Source organism: Hoplias malabaricus, chromosome 11 (assembly GCF_029633855.1).
Source record: "Hoplias malabaricus isolate fHopMal1 chromosome 11, fHopMal1.hap1, whole genome shotgun sequence".
NCBI lineage: Eukaryota > Metazoa > Chordata > Actinopteri > Characiformes > Erythrinidae > Hoplias > Hoplias malabaricus.
The window spans coordinates 34,963,215-34,986,143 of record NC_089810.1 but is presented as its reverse complement, the minus strand read 5'-3'; the positions used below and the strand labels follow the sequence as shown (position 1 = coordinate 34,986,143).

General features: G+C 38.9%; 1 protein-coding gene across 3 annotated transcripts; it reads right to left on the bottom strand.

Annotated features, from left to right (window-relative positions):
- Positions 1-2,693: 2,693 nt before the first annotated feature.
- pid1 (phosphotyrosine interaction domain containing 1) lies at positions 2,694-21,021 on the bottom strand. Of its 3 annotated transcripts, XR_010804482.1 has the most exons (5): positions 20,889-21,021; positions 10,719-10,865; positions 6,612-7,615; positions 5,694-5,747; positions 2,694-2,848 (listed from the first exon to the last, which is right to left on the bottom strand). XR_010804482.1 is itself a non-coding variant. In XM_066684447.1 (3 exons), exons 1-3 carry the CDS (start codon positions 20,916-20,918, stop codon positions 7,124-7,126), a joined length of 669 nt encoding a protein of 222 aa, XP_066540544.1. In that variant the 5' UTR covers positions 20,919-21,021; the 3' UTR covers positions 2,928-7,123. The 3 variants fall into 3 exon arrangements, 1 of the variants encoding a protein (XP_066540544.1); XR_010804481.1 differs by having other exon boundaries at positions 5,694-7,615; XM_066684447.1 differs by lacking the exon at positions 2,694-2,848 and having other exon boundaries at positions 2,928-7,615.
- Between the last annotated feature and the right edge of the window lie 1,908 nt (positions 21,022-22,929).

Below are 22,929 nucleotides of genomic sequence, written 5' to 3'. Positions count from 1 at the left end.
CGATTCCTGCTCCGAGTGACTGACTGTGAGGGGTGTGGTGTGTTCTCCCTGTGTCTGCGTGGGTTTCCTCTGAGTGACTGTCTGTGAGGAGTTTGGTGTGTTCTCCCTGTGTTTGCGTGGGTTTCCTCCAGGTGCTCTGGTTTCCAGTCCAAAAACACACATTGGTAAGTGGATTGGTGACTCAAAAGTGTCCGTAGGTGTGAGTGTGTGTGTTGCCCTGTGAAGGACTGGCGCCCCCTCCAGGGTGTATTCCCGCTTTGCACCCAATGATTCCAGGTAGGCTCTGGACCCACTGTGACCCTGAACTGGATAAGCGCCTACAGATAATGAATGAATGAATGTAAACTAAGGCAATGGAACAATTTATCTCCTTTCAGGACCAATCTTAAATTACAGACTATGAATTTACTGTACACTGCAAAACAATAATGTCATGGTAAGTAAAATTATATTAAATCTATTACATTTGTGTAATTTTTTCATTATATGACTGCAAGGTCATTATATTTTTTTCCTAAGTGAATTATCTCACTGCATGTGCTCAAACCCCTCCACATAAATTCAACACATTACTTAAACATGTAAATAATTCAGGCCAAACATTTAAAACCTTATAATATTTGAATAATCTTAAAGGTAAAAGAAGTAGTAATGAAAACTAACACAGTTTCTATAACTTACTTTACATTTCTTGACTGCAACAAGTTCCAAAATCTTTGAACAACCACATGTTCGCTGTATCCATCAAATTAAATTGGATCATCATTTCACAATGCTCATAGATTGGCCCTGCGTGCTTCAGTTTCTGAATAATTTCATATTTTCTTGATTTACATTTAAACAAAATCAGAACCAGATTTAGAATTCATAATCCAATTTTAAACCAGAACCAGATTCAGTTTCAGAAGTAAGTGTCAGAACCAAATTCCGATACAGATCCAGGATTAGATCCAGAAAGAGCATCTACTTTTTAAGCCTGTTTTCCTGTTCCTTTGGTTCCACATCCTGGAACTTACAAAGAACGGGAGATAAACAACAATACACACAAACAGTCTAAGGTAAGTGAGTATAAATATCTTGTCTTTGTACTGTAGCAGAGATTCTGTGGAAATAAACATGGCCACTTGCTTATGGACCCACACTGTGAACTATAAACTGGGTCATTCAAGTTGAACAAAGCAATTACCGTGAGTAAAAGAGTTGGTCCATAGTTCTATGGCAAACACGAAACCCACATTGTTCCTCCAACATCCTAGGTTTGACTATTGGACAGATTGTCCTTTCCAGCACTCACGATAATTGGCACACATTCTCCGGCCCCCTTCTTTAAAAATGGGAAGCCAATCCAAAGGCATTGTTCCTGAGGTCCATGCAATATTGTAGAGGCTTGTCAGCAATGACAGTCCTACAATATCAAGGGGCATTAGTAACTCTGGGCAAATCTCATCCACTCCTGGGGCTTTGCCCATGCAGAGCTTTTTAACCACCTCAGTGACTTCATCCAAGGAAACAGAATCTGACAAACCAGACACATCTGGCCCAGCTTCTTGCACATGTCTCTAGAGATTAGGAGTTCCTCAAAGTGCTCCTTTCAATGCCTGCCAATACGCTCAGTCGAGTTCAGAGTTTCACCATCCTTTCTGAGCACAGCTTGAACAGTGACCCCCCTCCCCCTCAACTCTCTGAGTGTTTTCCAGACCTTCTTTGACTCTGACCGGAAGTCATTCTCCATGGCCTCTCCAAACTCCTCCCATGCACTGGATTTTGCTGGACCTTTTTCACTTACCAATACCCATCCACAGAATTAGGAGATCCCTGAGCCAGCCAAGCTTGAAAAGCCTCCATCTTCCGTTTAACAGCTTCCCTCACCCCTGGTGTTCACCGATGGGTTCTTGAGTTGTGGTTGAGTTGAGGGTCACTTTGGCGAGTCGTGCGTTACTCTCACATTTTGAGCTGTGTTCGCATTCTCAGCAGTTTGTCAAGCTTGTTCAAAGTGGGCATTGGACTCTGTCAAAGCTGTGCCTGGCCTCCACTCACTGATATTCACTGATACGGTGGAGAGGCTTGGGGATCACGAGGTTGACTGTAGGTTTGGTGCAGTGTCTGCAGTAATGTGGACCATCTTGGTAAAAAGAGGGCTGAGCCATAAAGCAAAGCTCTCAATTTACCAGTCAGTTTACGTACCCATTCTGACCTATGGTCAGGAGCTTAGAGTAATGACTAATGACAAAAAGAACAACATCATGAATACAAGCATCCAAAATTAGTTTCCTCCAACGGGTTGCTGGGCGTACTCTCCATAACTGCGGGAGGAGCTCGGAGTAGAGCCGCGGCTCCTTCACGTTAAGAGGAGCCAGTTGAGGTGTCTCAGGCATCTAATAAGGATTGCCTCCTTGACGCTTTGCACTGGAGGTATATCATTTACGCCCAACTGGAAAGAGGCCCCAGGGTAGACCTAGGACATGCTGGAGGGGCTATATCTCCCTGGTGGAAGTTGGGGGGGACAGAGATGCCTGGGCCTCTTTGTTCACCCTGTTGCCACCACCACCTTGTGGATTGTATTGGAATTATATTTCACAAGTATATAAATAAAAATAAAAAGAATAAAAATTTTATAAACATTGTGTGACCCAGTTTGACTGCTTTAAATACAGGTCAAAGTGGTTTATTTATTTATTTTGAGGAGCTGGGTTTGTAAATGGTCTTTGCCCAGATCAGAGCCAGGAGACAGCTCTACACAACAGGAACTGACATCACACATTCCTCCAGAGCATCTGTGAGCAATATGGTCGAGAGAGAGAGAGAGACTGCTCTACTGTCTTGTTTCTTGGTTTACTGACTCACTGTTCTGTGAATAGAGAAAAAAAAAACACACAGGGAGGGTTTTCTTTTTTTCTAAAAAGACACATGCACATAATTTCATTGGTAGATAGTTTATAATGTGATTGATGGCATTTATCTTGGCAAGTACAGTATAGAAAAACACATACAATAATAAATGTCCAAACATTTAAAGCCCAAACCATTAAGACATTAAGTGAGAGAACATCCACCTAGTTTTACAAACAAAAATAAGACCAAAAAAATAATAATAATTCAGCTCCCAAATCACCCCCCACTCCAAACACAGATTCAGACGCAATACTGATCTTGTTACCATGGCAACTGCTTTAATCAAAAAATATCTATTAACATTTGTCTTTAATATTCAAGAAGATGAGAACTGATACATTTGTATTTACATAAGCTTAATGAATGGCTTCCAAATACAATGTATATATCTTTTTATATATATATTTTTATATAAATTTCTCTCTCTCCACTATAGCATTCAGTCATCCAGTTTTTGATTCATTTTCCTCCTCAGCCAGAAATCAGTTTCAGTTTGAGTAGAATCAGGACCAGAACTAGATTCAGGACCTTGTTCAGATTTCTACCAAAATTTGAAACTAAAACCAGTTTCAGATGGGATTCAGATTCACAATCAGACAGACTCACAAATAAAAAAATCAGAACCAGAAAAACATTCAAATTAAGAAATTCAAAACGTAATTTAAAATGAGTCTCAGAACCCATGGAGAACTGGCTAACACACACACACAACTGTACAGAAGGTGACTTAATAGTTTATTTTGATTCTGTTTCCAGGAGCATTTGTTCACCTCCCTCCCCCTCCCTCCCCGAGTCACAGTTCACATGACACGGGTCAGTTTATAGTTAGTTTAGTAACAGGGTACAGTTTATTATTTAGCTGAGAAGGTGGGAGTATAACTACAATATATAAGGCTATACATATAATTACTTAATTTTATAATCCAATAAAACCATCAGTCAATAAATACTACTCAGTATCAATAATACACTGGAACTCCAACATATCGCTAAACAAGATTAGTGACCTGAGGTATAATCAGCATCTATATATCAGTTAAATATTGGTAATGTAACATTATTATTGGTGTCGACCGATCGTGATGTCACATTGGGACCCCGTGGTATTTACCAGAACCATGAAATATATTAGTGACCCGTATTCATAAATATCAGCTGATATGTGACTTTCGAAGTTATACATTTAAAAATCCAAACTATTCAAATCTATTTGACCCTACTGGACTGTGTCATAGGTTTCACACTCATTGTCAAACAAGCAATCGAGTTATAAATGGCCACAGCTAAGTCATTTAAAAAGCCAGAATATGACATTGTTATTGGTATAATACTGGACAGCAGAAGTTTACATTAAACAGTGAAAATAAGTATTTATAACTGAATGAAAGTTCATGAAATAACTGAGCATCCCAATCTTTTAGTGCATATATACCAATAGAAAATATATCTATAACTTCATTCACATTGAATCTGCCTATCAGTGTCAAATGCTCGAGGAAACAGACGCGATGAAAACGAATTAAAAACAACGGTACAGCCTTCAAATGACCTGCAAGTACATATGTATATAAAAACATAAAAGCGATATTATAATCAACAGAAAAGAGAAAAAAAAAAGAAAAGAAAAAAAAAAAAAAAACTGTCAAGAATTTACCTGTCAAGTCAAGTACCTATAGGGTTAAAGAGCTCAAAGCGGGGCATCCTACACTCCTGACCTCTGACACCGCAATATTCACAACCTTCTAAAGCCGCTTTAAAACTACTCTCACACAAAAGGTAAAGAAGTGCCAGCAAACCCTCAATACAAAAAGCAGCAGAACAAGTAAAAAACCATTCAATAGCAGTCACTTACCAGTCAAAAGCCAGTCCACACTAACCAAGACCATTCAAAACTCAGTCAAGACCATTTAAAATCCATTCAGAAACCAGTCAAAATGCAATTAAAACTTAGCCAGTCAATATCTTCTAATCTTCCAGCCAATAACCATTCACAGCTATTAAAACCCAGTCAAACCCCAGGAAAAATCCATTCTAAACACACAGTAAAACCATTTACATCCAGACAATAGTCAAAATGATTTAAAGCATTCAGGCAACAGACCGAATCTATTCAAAAGAGCAAACTTTGATGGTTCGATCAAATGCTGGGGAGTCAAATAATGGCTTCCTTAGACTGGTGCTGTAGAGGAACCACTTACGAAATTCATAAGCAGTTCAAACCATTGCCAGTTTTGGTTTAGAAGGGGCGGGGAAAAAAAAACCAAAACTTTTTAAAACAAAGTGCATCTTTTAAAGTACGCACTCATATTTAACCTGTGGGATATTGATACCAATATTCAGTATTTTCAATGTATATATCTGTCAGTGTTGATGTGCATAAAGAAGCAGAAAGTTGAACAAGATTAATCTGTATTATATTTCTGAGAAATATTGATTAGTACAGGGTTTGAGAAGAATAAACTTGTTGTGAAATATTCTAATATAATCATCTTTTCAATACTGTGATTTTATACTAAATGTTTTCCATTTTTGATTTGAGTTTGCAGTTTTTTTTTGTTGGAGGTTTAATTGAATAAAAAAAAAAAAAATAAAAAAAAAGAGATTTCACTGCCTCCTAATTGTTTAAGAACCTGTACCAGTACCAAATGCAGCCAAGAAAACCCCAAGAACCATTTATGAAACCTATTTTTGTAAGGGTGTACCAACAGGTTTCTGGATGGAGGGGAATGAAAGACAAACACACTCCAAGTCTCAAACAAATTCTCATAGAGATGTTCTAAATCACTCACTCACACACTCACAGATAGTACTGTAGCTGAGAACCCGTTCTGTAGAAATATGAGAAGGCTCATGGTCTGCAGACAAAAAGACAAACAAATATCACACTCAGACATCTGGGATACCTTAAAAAAAAAAAAAAAACACACACAAAACACACTCAACACTGGCGCCTGATATGTGGCAGAGTAAAAGCTGAGGGAATGTTCTACATACGTCCAGACAGATAAACAAAACCAAATCCAAAAGGTTCTCTGTGTTTCACTCAGAGGCACTAGACTTCTCCTTCACTATAAAAAAAATTTCAACATTTTTTAAATTTCAGCTAAAACACCTCTGGGACAGTACAAAAGGTGCTGTCCCCTTAAAGAGTGACCACAATTCTCAGCAGCTTTCTATTGGACAGGAATGTCTAGAACCATCAAGATCCCTAAAAACAAAATGTTCTAGAACTGTCAACAATCACAATGGTGTTTGTTTTCAATAATGAAGTGGAACATAGCTTCTTCTAGAAAAATATCCCATGCTTCATTCTGGATTAATGTTCCATCACACTGCTTTAGAACTATGTTCCATGAATGGAGCTCTAGAACTTATGTTCTTTCATAATATTCTAAAGGAATGATCACAGTCTTCTAGAACAAACGTCTAGACAATACCCTAGAATTCCATAACAAGTTTACATGGAGGTGGTCTAGAACAAAATTCCATCACAATGTTGTTGAATAATGTTCCACGATAATATTTGGGAACAAAAATGATCTTCTTAAGATCTTCTAGAAAAATGTTGTAAGATGATGTTCTAGAGTAATGTTTCATCACAATCTGTAGTGATGGTCTGGAACAAAGCTTCTTCATAATATAAGAGTGCTCCATGGTTGGTTACATTTTAGAACAATGTTCCATCACAATATTTCTGAACAATGTTCTGGTTTTCTCACACTTTTCTGGATCAAGGTGCCACGGTGATGTCTTAGAATACAGCTCCTTCACAATAATCTGGAACAATGTTCTTGTACGATGATCTAGAACAAAAGTCCATTATAATGATCTACAGCAACATTTCATTGTGATGACTTTATGACGTTCCTTACAATAGTCTAGAACCAAATACTGGCTAAAAATGTGCTGTACCTTCGTGAAGATTTTAATACTGACTTCGGTGCTAGTGGAAAGGCTCTTTTGAATATTTTCTGTAATTTCAGCTTCACTTTTTATATATAAATGCCCTCGTTTCCAGCTCCAGATTATTTTTATCATCATTATTAATATCATCATCATCATCACTGTCGTTTAAAACTGTCAGAGTAAAATATAACACATTTTTGACTTTGTATTTAATGCTTTGTCGCAGATGGAAAACGAGAGAGCGGAAACTGAGAAAGGGGAGGGTCTGTGATAAACCCCACCCTTGTCCAGTATGCCACACACCCCTCTGCATAAGCCCTGCCCCTCAGCCATCATCAGGTGTGGAGGAATCCTCTGGGAACTCGTCAGAGGAGCCGCTCTTGTGGATTCTCCCGTCACTCCTCATGCTGGCGAAGGTTTTTTTGAAGGCCTCCATCATGGCGTGTGCTAGCTTCTTAGCGACTAGCTTGCTCTCACACTCCACCGCGTGGCAGTCCATCTGGAACGTGAGATCGTCATTGATCTGTCGGTAGATCCATGCAAACACGTTGGGGCTGACCTGGTGGTCTGCCGTGCAGTAGGCGATGCGGGCCACCTGGAACGTATCCATGGCCACCGTTGCCTCACCCCGCCCATCCAGGTGATGTAGGCGCACCTGGAAGGGGCGGATCTCCAGCACTGTGTTACAAGGAGTGACCGAGCCATCGTCTGGGGCAACAGAGGACTGCCTCGTATCCCACAATCCCACAACGGCCGACTCTGTACAGCCAGATAGAAACTGAGTCCCTGAGATTGTCACCTTGCCCAGGTAGGTCACCTGCAGGGGGAAAAATATATATTTATTATAAGTATGAGAAACACATTTACTGCTGTTTAAAGCAGATGAATTCACTACAGATATTTGGGCATGTAGTGAAGATATAGATCATTTTAAAAACAGAAATAAGAAGAAACTCTTATAAATTCCTGAGAAAAATAGAAACAACACTTGAGGTAAATACAACTCCAGAGCAGAGCTCTGTTTTACAGGAGGAAATACCACTAATATCTCTCTCACACACACACAGAGACAAAAATTCTCTCCCTCCCTCACTGTCTCTCTGAAAATAATTTACTACACGCGCACACACACACACACACACACACAGAGAATAAGAGAGAAAAAAAGAGCAGATGAAGGGGGAAACAGCACACTCTAGTCCTTCTCTCATAACTCTGTAATTAAGTTAAATAAACAGAGAGAGAGAGAGAGAGAGAGATGAACTAAAAAAAAAAGATGTATTTATTATTATTTCTTTTATAACATTTGGAAATTCAAATGTCAAACACACAAATACACATAGAAAGGAAATATCAGTTTGTATTCTTTTGGATTGCAGGAATGTGTGTGTGTCGCAGCTTCACCAGAAACCGAGGAAAATCTGGAAATGTTCGTAAACTGGGGACAACTGTCTGACTGAGTCTGTCTCACTTTCTCTGACATTCAAAATTTACATCTGTTTTCTTTTCTGTCTCTGTCCTTCTCTCTGTATATTGTTTCCATGTGAGTGCAAATCCAGTGAAGGTTATTCAGACCAAAATTCCAGATTTAAGGTTGAACTGAGAATAAAAAAAGCATTTAAGGTGGCACAGACTTTACTTAGTTGTGCAGTCTGGATTTAGAATTTGGACACAAAAGAATGGCAATGATCTCTCTCTCTCCTCTCTCACAGACACACACACACACAAACTAAACGAGTTACATGTGAAACATGTGGCTATCATTACAGTGGTAGAAATGTTGGAGATTCTTTGTTGTTTTTCATCCTGCTTTAAACATTCCTCCACACACACAGTTCATAATGCACATTCCTCATTATATATATATATAAAAAAAACACAGACATAAAACAGAACACAGTTCCACATAAGTGTGTGTGTGTGTGTGTGTTATCAAGGGAACCATGAGGGAAAATAAAATGTTCAAATGCTGAATAACATTTTACCGAAAATGTTCCTCAAAGTAAACGAATTAAAGAAGTGAATCAAGTGCTCGACTGGATTAGTTCATGAATCATATAAATGAGTCATTCCTTAATCACAAGAATTACTCTTCTCCACCAGGTGGTAGCAGTGGCCTTGGCTCAGAGTGTGTGTGTGTGTGTGTGTGTGTGTGTGTGTGTGTGTGTTCAGTGCATTGGCTGTATTTTCACTGTGAGTGTGTAAGAATTTTCCACATTCCTGAGAAAGTTGTTAACATTCCCTTAGTGTGTGGAATCACTGACACACCACTGACTTCAAACACAAACAGACCCCGTCTGACTCACCACCGTATGTGTGTGTGTGTTTGTTTTACTGAATAAGGCTCTCATATGAGTACATAATGACAGCTTTCACAAGAAAAACTCAATATAATCTGTCTCCCTCACATATTCTGTGCTCTCAATTCTATCTTTCTTCCCCCCCCCCTCTCTGGGTATTTTTACTTTCTCTAACTGTACTGTCTGTACATTTCATTCTGCCCATTCCCTTCCCTCAACAGATTCCCCATCGTTACCTTGTCAAGCTCTTTTATCTGTACACTTTATTCCCACTCGCTCTTCCCTAAGTATACTTAGTGTAAATGTATTTTTACACTTTCCCCTTTACATCTCTTTCACACTTCCAAGTTTTTTCTCTCTCTGTTTGTGTGCTTTAAACACTGAGAACATGGTGATCTCACAACAGGTGTGTGTGTGTATATATATATATATATATATAAAAAAGATTTAAGATCTTTGTATAAGATTTTAAATGTGACTGTCATCACTATCAGTCTATTATCTCTACATATCCGCAGGCAGGCCTACGATGAACCCCCCCGCGCACACACACACACACAGAGCATGTGCAGATGGTTTCACCATCAGTGCCAGAAGTTCCAAGCCTCTGAGTACTCTGTGTACGTGCGTGCGTGCGTGTGTGTTTGCGTGTGTATGTGTAATATATCATATTGTGGTGACCAAAACCTGCTAGGAGTCACACTGTGTGTAGTTCTCATCCTTGTTTCACGGTTAGTGTAAGGTAAAGGTTAGGTTAGAAACCGTTACGGTTAATGTTAATGTAAGTCTCCAGGAAATGAAAGTCTACATCTCACAATTCATAAAAAACAAGTTTGTGTGTGTGTGTGTGTGTGTGTGTGTGTGTTTCTGCTTACATGAGAACAGAGACAAGAGAGGATGAAATGAAAACACTAAACCAGAACAAAAACAAGAAATATTTCAGGCATGCGTGCACCCAGACACACACAGACACACCATGCTACAAGCAATTTCTTTTTTTTTTTTTAGTTCCACTTTTTTCTTTCTCGTGTTTTTTTTTTCTTTTTTACCTTTGCCCCAACTTTCTCTTTTCTTTTGTTCTTTGATTCTTCCTTTCGCTCACTTTCAAAAATGAACAATCATCACATTGAACCTGATCACGTGATCACAGTCTAAACCTTAAGATTAATCTTAAGCCGAAGCTTAATCTTAATCCTGTACCAGGCAGCTCCCAACCCAAACCCAGGAGAAAAAGAACACTGTACACATGTGTGTGTGTGTGAGAGAGAGAGAGTTCTTCAATTTTAGGTCAAGACAATAAATTCAAGAAACACAGAGGGGAGTGGGGGGGGTGGGCACGACAGAATCCTCTCATAATGAGTGGGTTCAGCTGTTTGAAGCTGCAGCCATGGTACACAGAGTATAAACTCTACAGAAAAACATGAAATGAAATTGGACCGTGTGGAGCAGCTGCATATGAGCCTAAGGTAACCATGCCAACCAGAACTGGAGCAGTGGAACTGTGTTCTCTGGAACAATGGTGCTCCACTCAGAACCTTTGGTATGAGTTAGAGCTAACTTTTATAGAACTTATGCTGAGTCTATTTTTATACTGTGCAGAACATGTGTGCGTATGTGTACCTTGTATCCGGTATGTGTGCGGGTTTTATTGGTGTTTGTTGTGGAGCAGAGCTCTATGGCCTCAGGTTCGTGGAAGATCACTGTTGGCAACGGATCCTTCTTCAGAGTCAAAACATTCAGTTTAGTCTTCAGCATGTTCTGGAAATGCTGAGAAAGAGAGAGAGAGAGAGAGAGAGAGAGAGAAAATGTACAATAAAACATAAAACAAAGTTTTCACTTTCCCAATTTTAAAGGTTTTGGTTACATATCTTTACTTGCAGTAACTGTACAGTCATGGACTTTTAGATGTAAGGCACCTCATGGAACTGGTTTTGAACTCACAAAACCTTTCCCTCACTAGTTCACATTAGGGACTGTTCCACAAGGGGGCACTATTGTGTTTTGCCTCAATGACACTTTTGGGGCTTTTGTATGGCCTGGTACATACCCGACCCCCATCCGTCCTCGACTAGCTAAATCCAGTCTCTAACAGGAACCACAGGCTTTAAAAACCACAACAATGGCAGTCTTAAGGTTAAGAGCAGTTTACTAAGTTTGCATGTTCTTTTTTTTTGTTTTTATTTTTTAAGGAGGGGGGGTGTAGTTTATTTTTCCATATGCTGGATATTTGCAATCCGGTGGTGATTGACAAATCTCTCTAGCCAAAGTGCGCTCTGTAAGGTTCAAACGTCACTTTTAGTCCCTACTTGGCTGGCTTAGAACCACACATGAGCAGGGACTAATATAGTACCCGGTTCCACATGCCAGATTCACCTTATTGAAAAGCAAAACAGCAGAGCAGAGCTGAGTCGCACCATTTGTTTCATTGTTTTTTTGTTTTTTTTTTAAATATAGCAATGTACACATCTATAAAACATATGAAAATCATCTTGGTGTCCCGCTTGTACAAAGAGTTGGAAACCTAAGCAAAGCAGTAAGAACTGCTTAAGAATCAGGTGACCAATCAGGTCTGAACAGGCAGACGAATCAGAGTTCCATTATCATTGATACAATCTGAACATGACGACGTCACAGTTACAAAACAGACCGAACAGCTCCAGTGTCATGAAAAAGGTTCTCCAGCTCTAGCATAACTAGCATTATCAGCATTTAGCTTTCTCAACAGTGTCTGCTTTCAATCACTCTCCCATAACACGACAGAAAGAAGAAAAAAGAGAAAAGGATAGAAAGGAGTCAGACTATAAAAGTGAAAAAAGAAAAACAGGAATGAAAGAGAAAAATACAAAAGAATAAAGAAGAAACTAAAAAAAAAATTGAGTGAAATAAAAGAGTGAAGAGAGAAGAAATGGTGGAGAGAAAAAGACGAAGTGAAAAAAGAGAAAAGAAAGAGTGAAACTCAGGGGGCCATTACAAAAAATTGTTTTTGTCTGACACTTTCCATCTGGAAAGAAGTGCAGTCCTCGTAGTCCAAGAGTGTGTGTGTGTGAGTGAATCAGCCCCTGAATAAACTGTGAAAATGTTAAAATGTTCCATAAAAACCCACATTCAAAAACTCAGGAATTTGTAGAATGTTAAAAAAAAAAAAAAAAAAAAAAAAAAAGTTAACTACTAAAATACAGAGGAAAACGCACTCTTTCTCTCCCTCTCATTTTCACCACTACAAATAGCAAACCATATTTTTAATGTATTTTTTTTTAATGCTCTGAATGAACCAGTTTATGCCCCATAGACTGGGTCTCCTACATGGGAGCAACCATTTTTAAAACAGGTTTCCTACAGAATCTGTGATAAACCCTGGTTTTCTCTACTTTCAATTTTACTATAACAATTTGCACAATAAGGATTCACAAGTAGAATTATCCAAATGTTTCACCCGGGAGTTAAATCAAACATGTTGAGCTGCACCCATTTCAGACAGAGACTTTCAAATGTACACACACTGCCTCCACAGAAAACACTGATTAAACGTACGGGTCACTCTGCTCGTGCTCAAGGCCAAGCATGTGCTAGAGGGCTATAAAGCCTGGCAGCACTGAAGTTTGCAGCACTGGAACAGCACTCTCTGGCGTGATCTTCATTCAATACTTCTGGAATAAGTTGAAGTGGTGTTTGTGATCCACAACTAATCTGGATCAGCACCTGACCTCATATGTATGTGGCTGAATGCCATCGTGTCCTCAATGCAGTGTTCCACTACATCTAGACTGGAATCTGTATGTTCGCCACAGGAAAGTAAAAATTAAAGGACTGTTCTAGAGCACCTGCACATAAGGCTGACATAATCATATTCAATGCCAAGAGGCTATCAGAGGGGTACACTGCCCCCTTCAACAATTGACTGTGGAGCAGTGAAATTCTGAGAAATCCGAAAGGAAAACCGAAGGCATTGGATAGCGCTCCATCACTCCAGAGAATACTGTTTTTGTCTTTGTTTTAATAATAAAACGGGACTAAAGTCAAGAATGCACAGACAGGCAGACCTAGACACACACTCTCTCTCACACACACACACACACACACAGTCTCACAGTTTCCTGTTGACCCCCAGTGTATTCTGCTGAAAAATATTCTGGAAATGGTTTCTTTAAACATCCTGGACATGAATAAAATGAAAGTGAGTGAGTGAAAATATTATGAATAGAATTCCATTCCTTTCCCACAGAGAGGGCTGTATAAACTAAACGCTCTCTGGTTGTGCTGCCATTCCTAAATGAACAAGGTAAATGTACACTTTTCTGTTTCACTCCTTCCCTGCCTTTAAGAGTTTTGGAGACTCTAAGAATGTAGGTGGAACAACAGTGGAACATAATCTAATACATTGCAATGTTTGTTAAGTAACTTTATGACTATTCGCAGAAGCAAAACCGTAGTGGTACATTTTGATGGGAAGCACCTCATGGAACTGGTGTGTACCTCACTAACTCACCACAAGGTTTTAAAAAGAAGGAACACACACATCTACAAAATAAATGAAAACATAAACTTGGTGTCTAGTTTCTGCAAACAGTTGTAAACAGAGGCAAAGCAGATGCTTAAAATTCAGGAGCCCAAACAATGCACTGTCATAGTTACAGACAAAAGAGGCCCACCAATCAGAGCTCCATCGACTTAAAAACAGTCATTGTGAAGAAGCAGACATCCCAACCCCATAACAAGGAGCAATAATTCATTTTCACCAGCAAAAAAAGTGGTAAACATGAATAAATCAGTTTATAGAATGTTTATCATGTGGAGGGGTTTCCTCACGCATGGGCAGCCAGAATTTATGTGTGTTTTATTCTATAATCACTGATATTTCTGAGACTAACCATCGAAAATAAAACATTCAAGTACACAAATATGTGGAAATACATATTCCGTGTGTGTGTGTGTGTGTGTGTATGTGAGATGAGTTTAACATGTCACAGAGAAAGAAAGTGGAATCTCAAGTAATGTGCCAAAAGGGAGGTAAAATGTAAGAGAAATTGCACAAGAGAAGAGAGGACAACAAGGAGTTGGAAAAAAGAAAGAGGTTGAAATGACAAGGATATTTAAAAAAAAAAAAAAACCACAGAAAAAAATGTTTTGGGAATGCTCTGCAATGTTTGTCACAAACAAATGTCCCACAAATAAGTACTGATCAAGTTTTCATTAAATGGCAGGAATAAAATACTGGAATAATGGCTCCAAGGACTAAATGTATCTACTGCAGAAGCAAAAAAGTAGGTACCATACAGTGGAAAAAGTGCAATCAGTGAATTCAGAGACCAACCCCAACACCCTCCTACCCCCCCATCGCTCTGCAGCCCTACAGCCTTAATACCATATAAGTCATCCTACACAAAGTCCAAAACCTTTGAATGCTAGAGACCTAAATCCCTGCAGCACTATAATTTGTGGACTTGAATTCTAAGCAGGCAGGATCATGAGCTTTTAAGCTTGAATTTTTTCTAAAGAGTGAGTTTTCTCATCACATTTAACACTGACAAACTATATCGCCAAAAGTATTCACTCACCCATCCAAATCATTGCATTTTGGTGTTCCAATCACTTCCATGGCCAGAGGTGTATAAAACAAGCACCTAGACATGTTTCTACGAACATTTGTGAAAGAACAATACTTGTTTGACTGAATAGTACCAAGTGTAAAGTTTGGTGGAGGGGGGATTATGGTGTTGGGTTGCTTTTCAGGAGTTGGCCTTGGCCCCTTAATTCCAGTGAAAGGAACTCTTAATGCTTCAGCATATCAAGAGATTATGAACCATTTTATGTTTCCAACTTTGTGGGAACAGTTTGGGGATGGACCCTTCCTGTTCCAACAGGACTGTGCACCAGTGCACAAAGCAAGGTCCATAAAAACATGGATGAGCGAATATGGTGTGGAAGAACTTGTCTGGCCTTCGCCTGATAGTTCACCTTTGAGATTAATTAGATTTGAGACTTTGAGCCAGATCTTCTTGTCCAACATCAGTGTCTGACCTCACAAATGCACAAATATTCCTATAAACACACTCCTAAACCTTGTGGAAAGCCTTCCCCGAAGAGTTGAAGCTGCTAGCTGCAAAGGGTGGGCTGACATCACATTAACCTCTATGTATTTAGAATGGGATATAAATCAATTCCCTACGAGGGCGACGGCAGATGAGTGAATACTTTGGTAATACAGTGTATGAAGAGACTGGAGTTTTAAGTTGGTTCCACCTTCATCTGCAGCTGTATCCTGAAATCTTAAATAAGACGAATCAGCAGATTTTTTTTTTGTGATGGGACACCCCCGATGGACAGATCGAAAATGAAAAATGTGGATGTGGATGGTTAAAATCGGAAGAAGAGAGGAGGAACCGCACTCAATCCTCCTAGAAACAGAAGTGTTTATTAACATCAACACAGCAACATTAACTGAACAGACACTGCACTTCCACATTCAGAAAGGTTTATTCAGTGCTGACACAACATAGCACAGCATGAGTAACTTAAATGTGCTCTTTATCTCCAGCCTGTAAGCCAGTGTGCACTGCTAGGCTGTGCTGAGCTGAACTGAACTGCACAACGCCAAAAATCCTTCACTCAACACACACTCACAGGTAAGAGCCCTGCACTGCACCCCATCCACATCCCCTCCCTACGGTATTAATGCATAACATGTAAATATTTTGAGACTGTGTGAAAAATATTGACAATGCCCATCCCTAATATAGACATTTCCTCAATCATTTTTGTTGAATTAATTTATAAACATAAGCAGTACTTTAGCCACTGGCTGTTCGGTTCTCTAGTTCTCCGTGGTCCCTCTGTTCTAGGGCTGTTATGTCAGCTTGTTTAAAAACATTTATGTTAGATTTATTTAGAATATTTAAACATGGTTCATATTCCACTCCTAATATCTGAATATTCTAACTGTTTTACAATAATTTAAAGGGATGTGTTTGCATTATTATTCAACTGTATTATCATTATATAAGTAGCATAAAAAGGCCTTAAATGGCAAAAATATAATTTATCGCAATTATTTCTAGGACAATATATTGACCACAAAATATACAGATATTATACCGTCTGTGGTAACACCTTTCCTCCATTTTTACTCTAATAACTCTGATTTAGTGCAGCAAACATTCTCACTTCAGATTTGCTATCTGTTTGTTATGAAGTTCTTCATTGGAAGGATTTTTAGTGACAGCTGCTAAGCCATGATTGGCTGAGCCCTGTACCAGTCATTCTTTAAGCACAATATAATTTTAATACACATGATTTTAATTGATAACAGATTTAAATGTATCTGATTGGCCAGCTAGGCACATGTTTAACTATCTAGGTCATTAGCCCATACAATAAACTGACAGTTATAATCTACATTAGGTTTATATAAAAACAAAACACTGAGACGCACACAAAGCACAATAAACCTGTATCAAAATCAAGATAATGGTCGTTTCCACAGCAGCACTCGCACAACAACAGGACTGTGAGGCAAACATCCCATAATTATCATACAAAATGGAAAAGAGTAGGAGAATGCTAAAGAAAAGGTAGAGTAAGAGAGACAGGAGGAATTGGTGACGGAGAGAACGACAGAACAAGAGTCAACAGCACCACATCACCGCTCATGGTCACCATGGCAACACACTATAGAGCGAGCTACTGCTGGTTGTCATGGCAACCCCCTTGCAGACAAACCGAGCATGCATACAGAGAAATGATGTGTGTGTGAGAGAGAATCTGTGTCTGTGTGTTTATGAGAACTCTTCACCCTCCCTGGCCACTTTATCTGAAACCTTCTGTTGTTGCTGGTGTACGTTAGAGACTGTAGCTCATCCGTTTGTGTTGTCCATTGTTCCAGCTCTTCTTCAATGGTCAGTCAATAATCACAGAGATGCTCTCGTCCAGATGTGTTTGTTTGGTAACTGACAGTAAAAACCTTCATAAAGGCATACAGTCCTGAATTCATAAAGCCTGTACTCAGAAAATAACACTCAGTCCTAAAGGCCTGCCCCTCTAAATACATAAAACCATACAGTTTAGAGTCCTAAAGCAATAAAGCCTTACAGGCCAAGATAATATATTGCTTCAGTCCTTAAAGCCCAATACTTTTATAACACTACAGGTCTACACCCTTAAAAGTTATAGTTTTACATCGACTGTTCTTTGATATTGTAGGACCAGCTATATTCTACAGCTCTAATGTTCGATTGCCCCATGTACTATAATCCTAAAGTTCTACTGAGCTATGAGACACTACACGCTTGTAACGCTTAAAAGGTGACATTCTCGTTTTAAATCAAAAAACGTTTTATAAAATCCTCACTATTTGCTGCTGTTTGTGCTGAAAACAAGTCTGATGTGTTTACGAAGTCCCAGTGTTAGTTAAAAAAAAAAAAAACAAAGGGTCTCAGTCCAGTATGCTAGGCTCTCTCTCTCTCCCACTTTGTGCTCAATGATTCCATGTAGGCTCCGGACCCACCGCAACCCTGAACTGGATAAGCAGTTACAATGAATGAATGAATGGTAATCCAAACAGTCTATAAAAACCTACAGACAAGGTAAACTTCAGCCATGTACAAACAACACTCTTTTTCTCCCCTTAAACTTACCATTACACCTTAAAAGATGCAGCACTTCTGAATGTAAACAAACCAAAGAGAACAGCAGTTCCCCAGAATCATCTACATTACATTTAATGTCCAACAGAACTAAAGCTCTATCATCATAAAAGCATAAAGTCCTAAATTCCTAAGGCCTCACAGTCCTATAACTCTAACAGACTTCTGTCCTATTTCCCAGTGTCCTTTAATCCTATAGATATGCTACTAATAAGCTATAAGTACAGTCCTGCAAGGTTTAATGGCCAAAAGAATTACTATACTATAATCTTAAAAGTCTGCATTCCTAAACTGCTAAGGCCCTAAAGCCTCACAGTCCTGTAAGACCTACAGACAAACCTAGTACAAACCTAAAGACCCACTATCCTAAAGTAATACAGTCCAATATCTCTAAAGGCCTTCTCTCCTGATGTCCCCAAGTCTTACCCTCCCAAAGCCCTACAACCCTAACGCCTTAGAAACCTTAAGCCCTTTCATTTAAAAAAAAAAAAAAATCAACGACCCTAAAGGCCTGTACTAAAAGCATGCCCTGAAGCCCTACAATCCAAACTCCTACTGTTACCATTCCTAAAGCTCTACAGTCCTTTAATAACAATCCAAACTAGCCTAAAACATCACAAATCTTCGCTCCTCAGGACATATATACTTACAGGCCTAAAGCCCTGCTACCTAAACCTCTTTAAGTGCTATAATGCTAGTTATATACTCCTAAAGCCTTACTGCCCATAATATTAAAATGCTGATGCTCTGGTCATACTGGGTATTGGCATTTCACTTTGCCTCGTAAGCTGGGCCAGGTATCAGCTCTGTAAACAGTCCTCCATTTTGGTTCACAAATGTTGCATCTGTAGAGCGCTGGTATTTTAGCAATAGTGGCAAAAATGAGTTCACAGACCTCTTACTTGTGTTGTATATAGCAATCTGGGTGAAATGTTGTATAATATCTTCAGTTTTTTTAAAACCTCAGCAGCAGGTGTTGCCTCCATGTTGACTCATGTTGACAAGGCAGAGACACTACAGAGCAAGTCAGAGGTCACAAAGACAGAGCGGCAGCGCTTTTGGTCAGGTATGCTGAACTCAACTCAAGTTGAACTCAACGTGAATATCTTCATGTTAAATTTATTCGCCTCGTAGTTGAGTATGCAAAATTCATCTGTTGGTGCAAATCTTATTAAAAGGAATGGAATTTTGCATATAAAAACTTAACATAAGCCCCGTATGACCATGGTTTGAGCTCTAAAATCCTAAGTATATAAAGTCCAACCATCAATCCTAATACATTTCTGACCTCAAAATCATACAGACCTATTTTTCTAACCCCTTAATGCACAAAAGGCCTACAGTCTTTAAGTCATTTAGATCCATTGCACTAAAGGCCTACAGTCCGAGAGCCTTAAAGCCCTGAGCCAAAAACCCTACAGCACTACATTAATAAAGTTTGAGACCTTAAGGCCCTACATTCCCATTCCTACATCCAGATTTCCCAAAAAACATACAGTGCTTTAAACCTAAAGGCCTTAAAATCCTGTAGACCAACAGTTCTTATTCCTAGAATTGAGCCAATGCAGTGGTTCCTTATAAGAAGAATGTGGGTTTTTTCCTAATAAATTGGACACAGCTTACACTGGTCAACAAATATGATGCAAATTGGGGGTTTTTATACCTCTTTGCTCGAGAAAAAAAAAATGATTTACTCATTTCTCAGAGACTGTTGACACAATTGTACAAAGCGTGTATTGGTTTTGAATCAGAGTGACCAAAAATCAACTGAAAGCACAGGCACGTTCTCCGTCCAAATTCCACGTTCATTACAAACAAATCGGTGTGTTGGACACTGGGGCTGAGATTCTGGGAAATGTAACCAATTCAAAACTCCTCCTGTTAAAGTCGATTTTAAAAAGACAAATTTAACATTGTGTCTACTGATACATAAAGGAGTAATCCACCACTAATAAAGATATTCCCTCAGTTTCAGGAGTAAAAAAAAAGTAATAAAGAGTGTTTAGGTGTAAAGTGTTGATTGTAGAGATTGTGATTTTCCTTCTTTTTTTTCCCCAAATACAGTGGTGGTTTATGGAGTCAGACCTCTGCAACACAAATCCTTTCATTTTATTTCCCTTCCTCAACCAGCAGTGACCAACACCAGTCTACAGTGTTTTACATGGAGTGATGATGATGATAATGATGGAAAATAGTGGAAATCTAAACTCTAAAATCTAAAATAAGGTTCTGTACCTCACATCGTCCTGCACGTCCCTCTCCACCAGGAATAGATTTACAAACCAAACAGTCTCTAAACTATGGTCAGCAGTGTGGTCACCAACATTTACTGTAATAACTCTCTGTAAGGGGCTTTAGAGGAGGACATCTGGTTCCATTCATTAACACCATCAGCTATTCTTACTAGTTTCACTAGAACCAAAACTTACTCCATCACAGTGTTTCCATCTCATCCAGAGATTTATGGAGATAAGGCTGTGATAGTTACTTTGAACATAAAATAAGAAACTTTGAGAATGGTGTTACTGTATACTGAGCATAAATGTGCATTTCCACTGACCCACATATGGTCACCACACACACACACACACACACACACACACACACAGAGTGAGACATTTCACACTTTAAATTCAAACCATTTGGTGCTCTCCTAAAATATCAATTTTAAAAGTTAAACAGTGAAAGGGTTTTCCTTTACAGGCCAAAATTAAAATAACAAAAACGCAAATGTAAATAAACCCTCAAATGCATGAGAACAAAGACAACAAATGATAACACACTACTCTTTGGCATGCAGATGGAAAAAAGCTTGGAACCTGGAGTTTCTTGTCGGAATTTTCAGTTCCACCTTAAACAGTGCTGGCGCCCCCATTTAAGGTGGACTAGAAAATTCCAACTCCAGATACGCTTTTAATGCGAATCATTTTTAGGGTTTTATTTCGTTGACTACACTCCGTCAATTTTCTGCAAATCAACAAATCTTTTCTCTTTTACAAAAAATGGCAATTAAGCCAATAAAACCATTAAACGCAGTAAAGCAATGGCCCTGCTCGTAGGAGGGGGTTGTGTAAGACATCTGGAGCAAATTACCAGGTTCAAAACCCCTTACACATAACTCCGCGTTCGCTGTTTATTTTTTGCTGTTTACCTGTAGTCTGTCGCTGGCCGGTTGCCACATTGTTCAGCTGTGAGTCTGAGGCCTGAAGCTCAAAGCAAAACTAAAGCGGCTCTGGATCAACATCTGCTTCAGAAAGAGATCCTTCTCTCTCCTTCTCTTCTCTCCTCTCCTCTTATTTCTCTCTCTCTCTCCCTCCTCTTCTCCAGAAAAGCACAGAAAACAGAGCAAGAGAATGAGAGAGAGAGAGAGAGAGAGAGAGAGAGAGAGAGAGAAAGAAGCACCTCCCTTAACACCGCCTCTATTTCCATATTTCAATTTTCCCCAGCGGCCACCAGAGGTTGCTATAAGTGCATTAAATGCCAAGAATAAGTACAGCCGCATCAGGGACAGTAGTTGGTGACAGTAGATACAGTAGAGTTAGTGTGAGAACTAATTCATTCATTCATTCATTCATTCATTCATTGTCTGTAACCGTTTATCCAGTGCAGGGTCCCGATGGGTCCGGAACCTACCCGGAATCACTGGGCGCAAGGCGGGAAAGCTCCCTGGAGGGAGCGCCAGTCCTTCACAGGGCAACACACCACCATCCAACGTGTGTTTTTGGATTGTGGCAGTATGGAAGCAAATCTGTCTCATCAGACTTTGAAATATTGCCAGCTTTGAATTTGTAGCACTGAATTTTTTTTGCACTGAAATTATGCATCTGAATATAACTGCTCTTGAATTGAACTTGTGAATTTTCAAGAACACGTTTTCACTGTTATTATTCAAGGTTAATAAATTCAGATAAAAAAATTCAAGCTCAAAAAAATTCAAATAATATATTTTGAAGTTGCACAAATTCTGTAGACGAAATTCAGACACCAAAATACGAGTTACAAAAATTCAGATACACATCCGGGTCACCAAGGATGAGCAATCGATTCATTTGGATTTTCTCTTTTACCTTAAATGCTGCACTAGTTACATTCTCTCACCGCTAGATGGCGAACTACGAACACAACTTCCACACCGTGGAAAAACTACACGTTTAGCTTCCTTCCGCTGATATTATCTCTTTATTTTCAAAGTGTCTCGGAAATCTGAAAGTGTCACTCAAGACACAATATAACAGACAATTGATATCCTGAAGATGAAGATGAAGAAATTGTACTGTGGAATTTTTACATAATTGCCCTATAAACACAGCATGTGATATGACAGAATGTGGAAACATGAATTGTGGGGCTACAGTCATGTGAAAATTGTGACACCCCATGAAAGCCCATTCGGCACCATTGAAAAGGGAAATTAACAGGCTTTTCAATGGTATACAATTTATTGCCAAGAAGCATTGTTACAACAAATAAATAATCTACAAAACACACATTTCTATATAAATATTTGTAATAATATTAGAAATAACCAGACATTGTGAATACACACACCAACATTCAGTGTTTAAACAAACACAACTTTATGAATGAATTAAACTCTGCACTTTGGGATATTATATTTGTAGTACACCTTCTGTAAAATCAATTTCAAATTCTTGATAATCTGACAATTAATAAATTAAAATGCCACCGGACATATACTCCACAGTTCATGTTTCCACAGATTCTGTCATATCACATGCTATATTCACAGGGCCATTACAAACAATTTCCACAGTAAAATGTCTTCATCTCCAGGATATCAATAGTCTGTTATATTGTGTCTTTAGTGAGCCTTTCAGATTTCTGAGACACTTTGAAAATAAAGAGATAATATCCGCGGAAGGAAGCTAAACGTATAGTTTTTCCACGGTGTGGAAGTTGTGTTCGTATTTCGCCATCTAGCGGCGACAGAGTGCAACTACTGCAGCGTTTAAGGTGAAAGAGAAAATCCAAATGAATCGATTGCTCATCCTTGGTGACCCGGATGTGTATCTGAATTTCGTCTACCGAATTTGAGTAACTTCGAAATATTTTGTTTGAATTTTTTTATCTGAATGTATTAACATTGAATAATAACAGTGAAAACGTGTTCTTGAAAATTCACGAGTTCTATTCAAGAGCAGTTATATTCAGATGCATAATTGTGAAGCAAA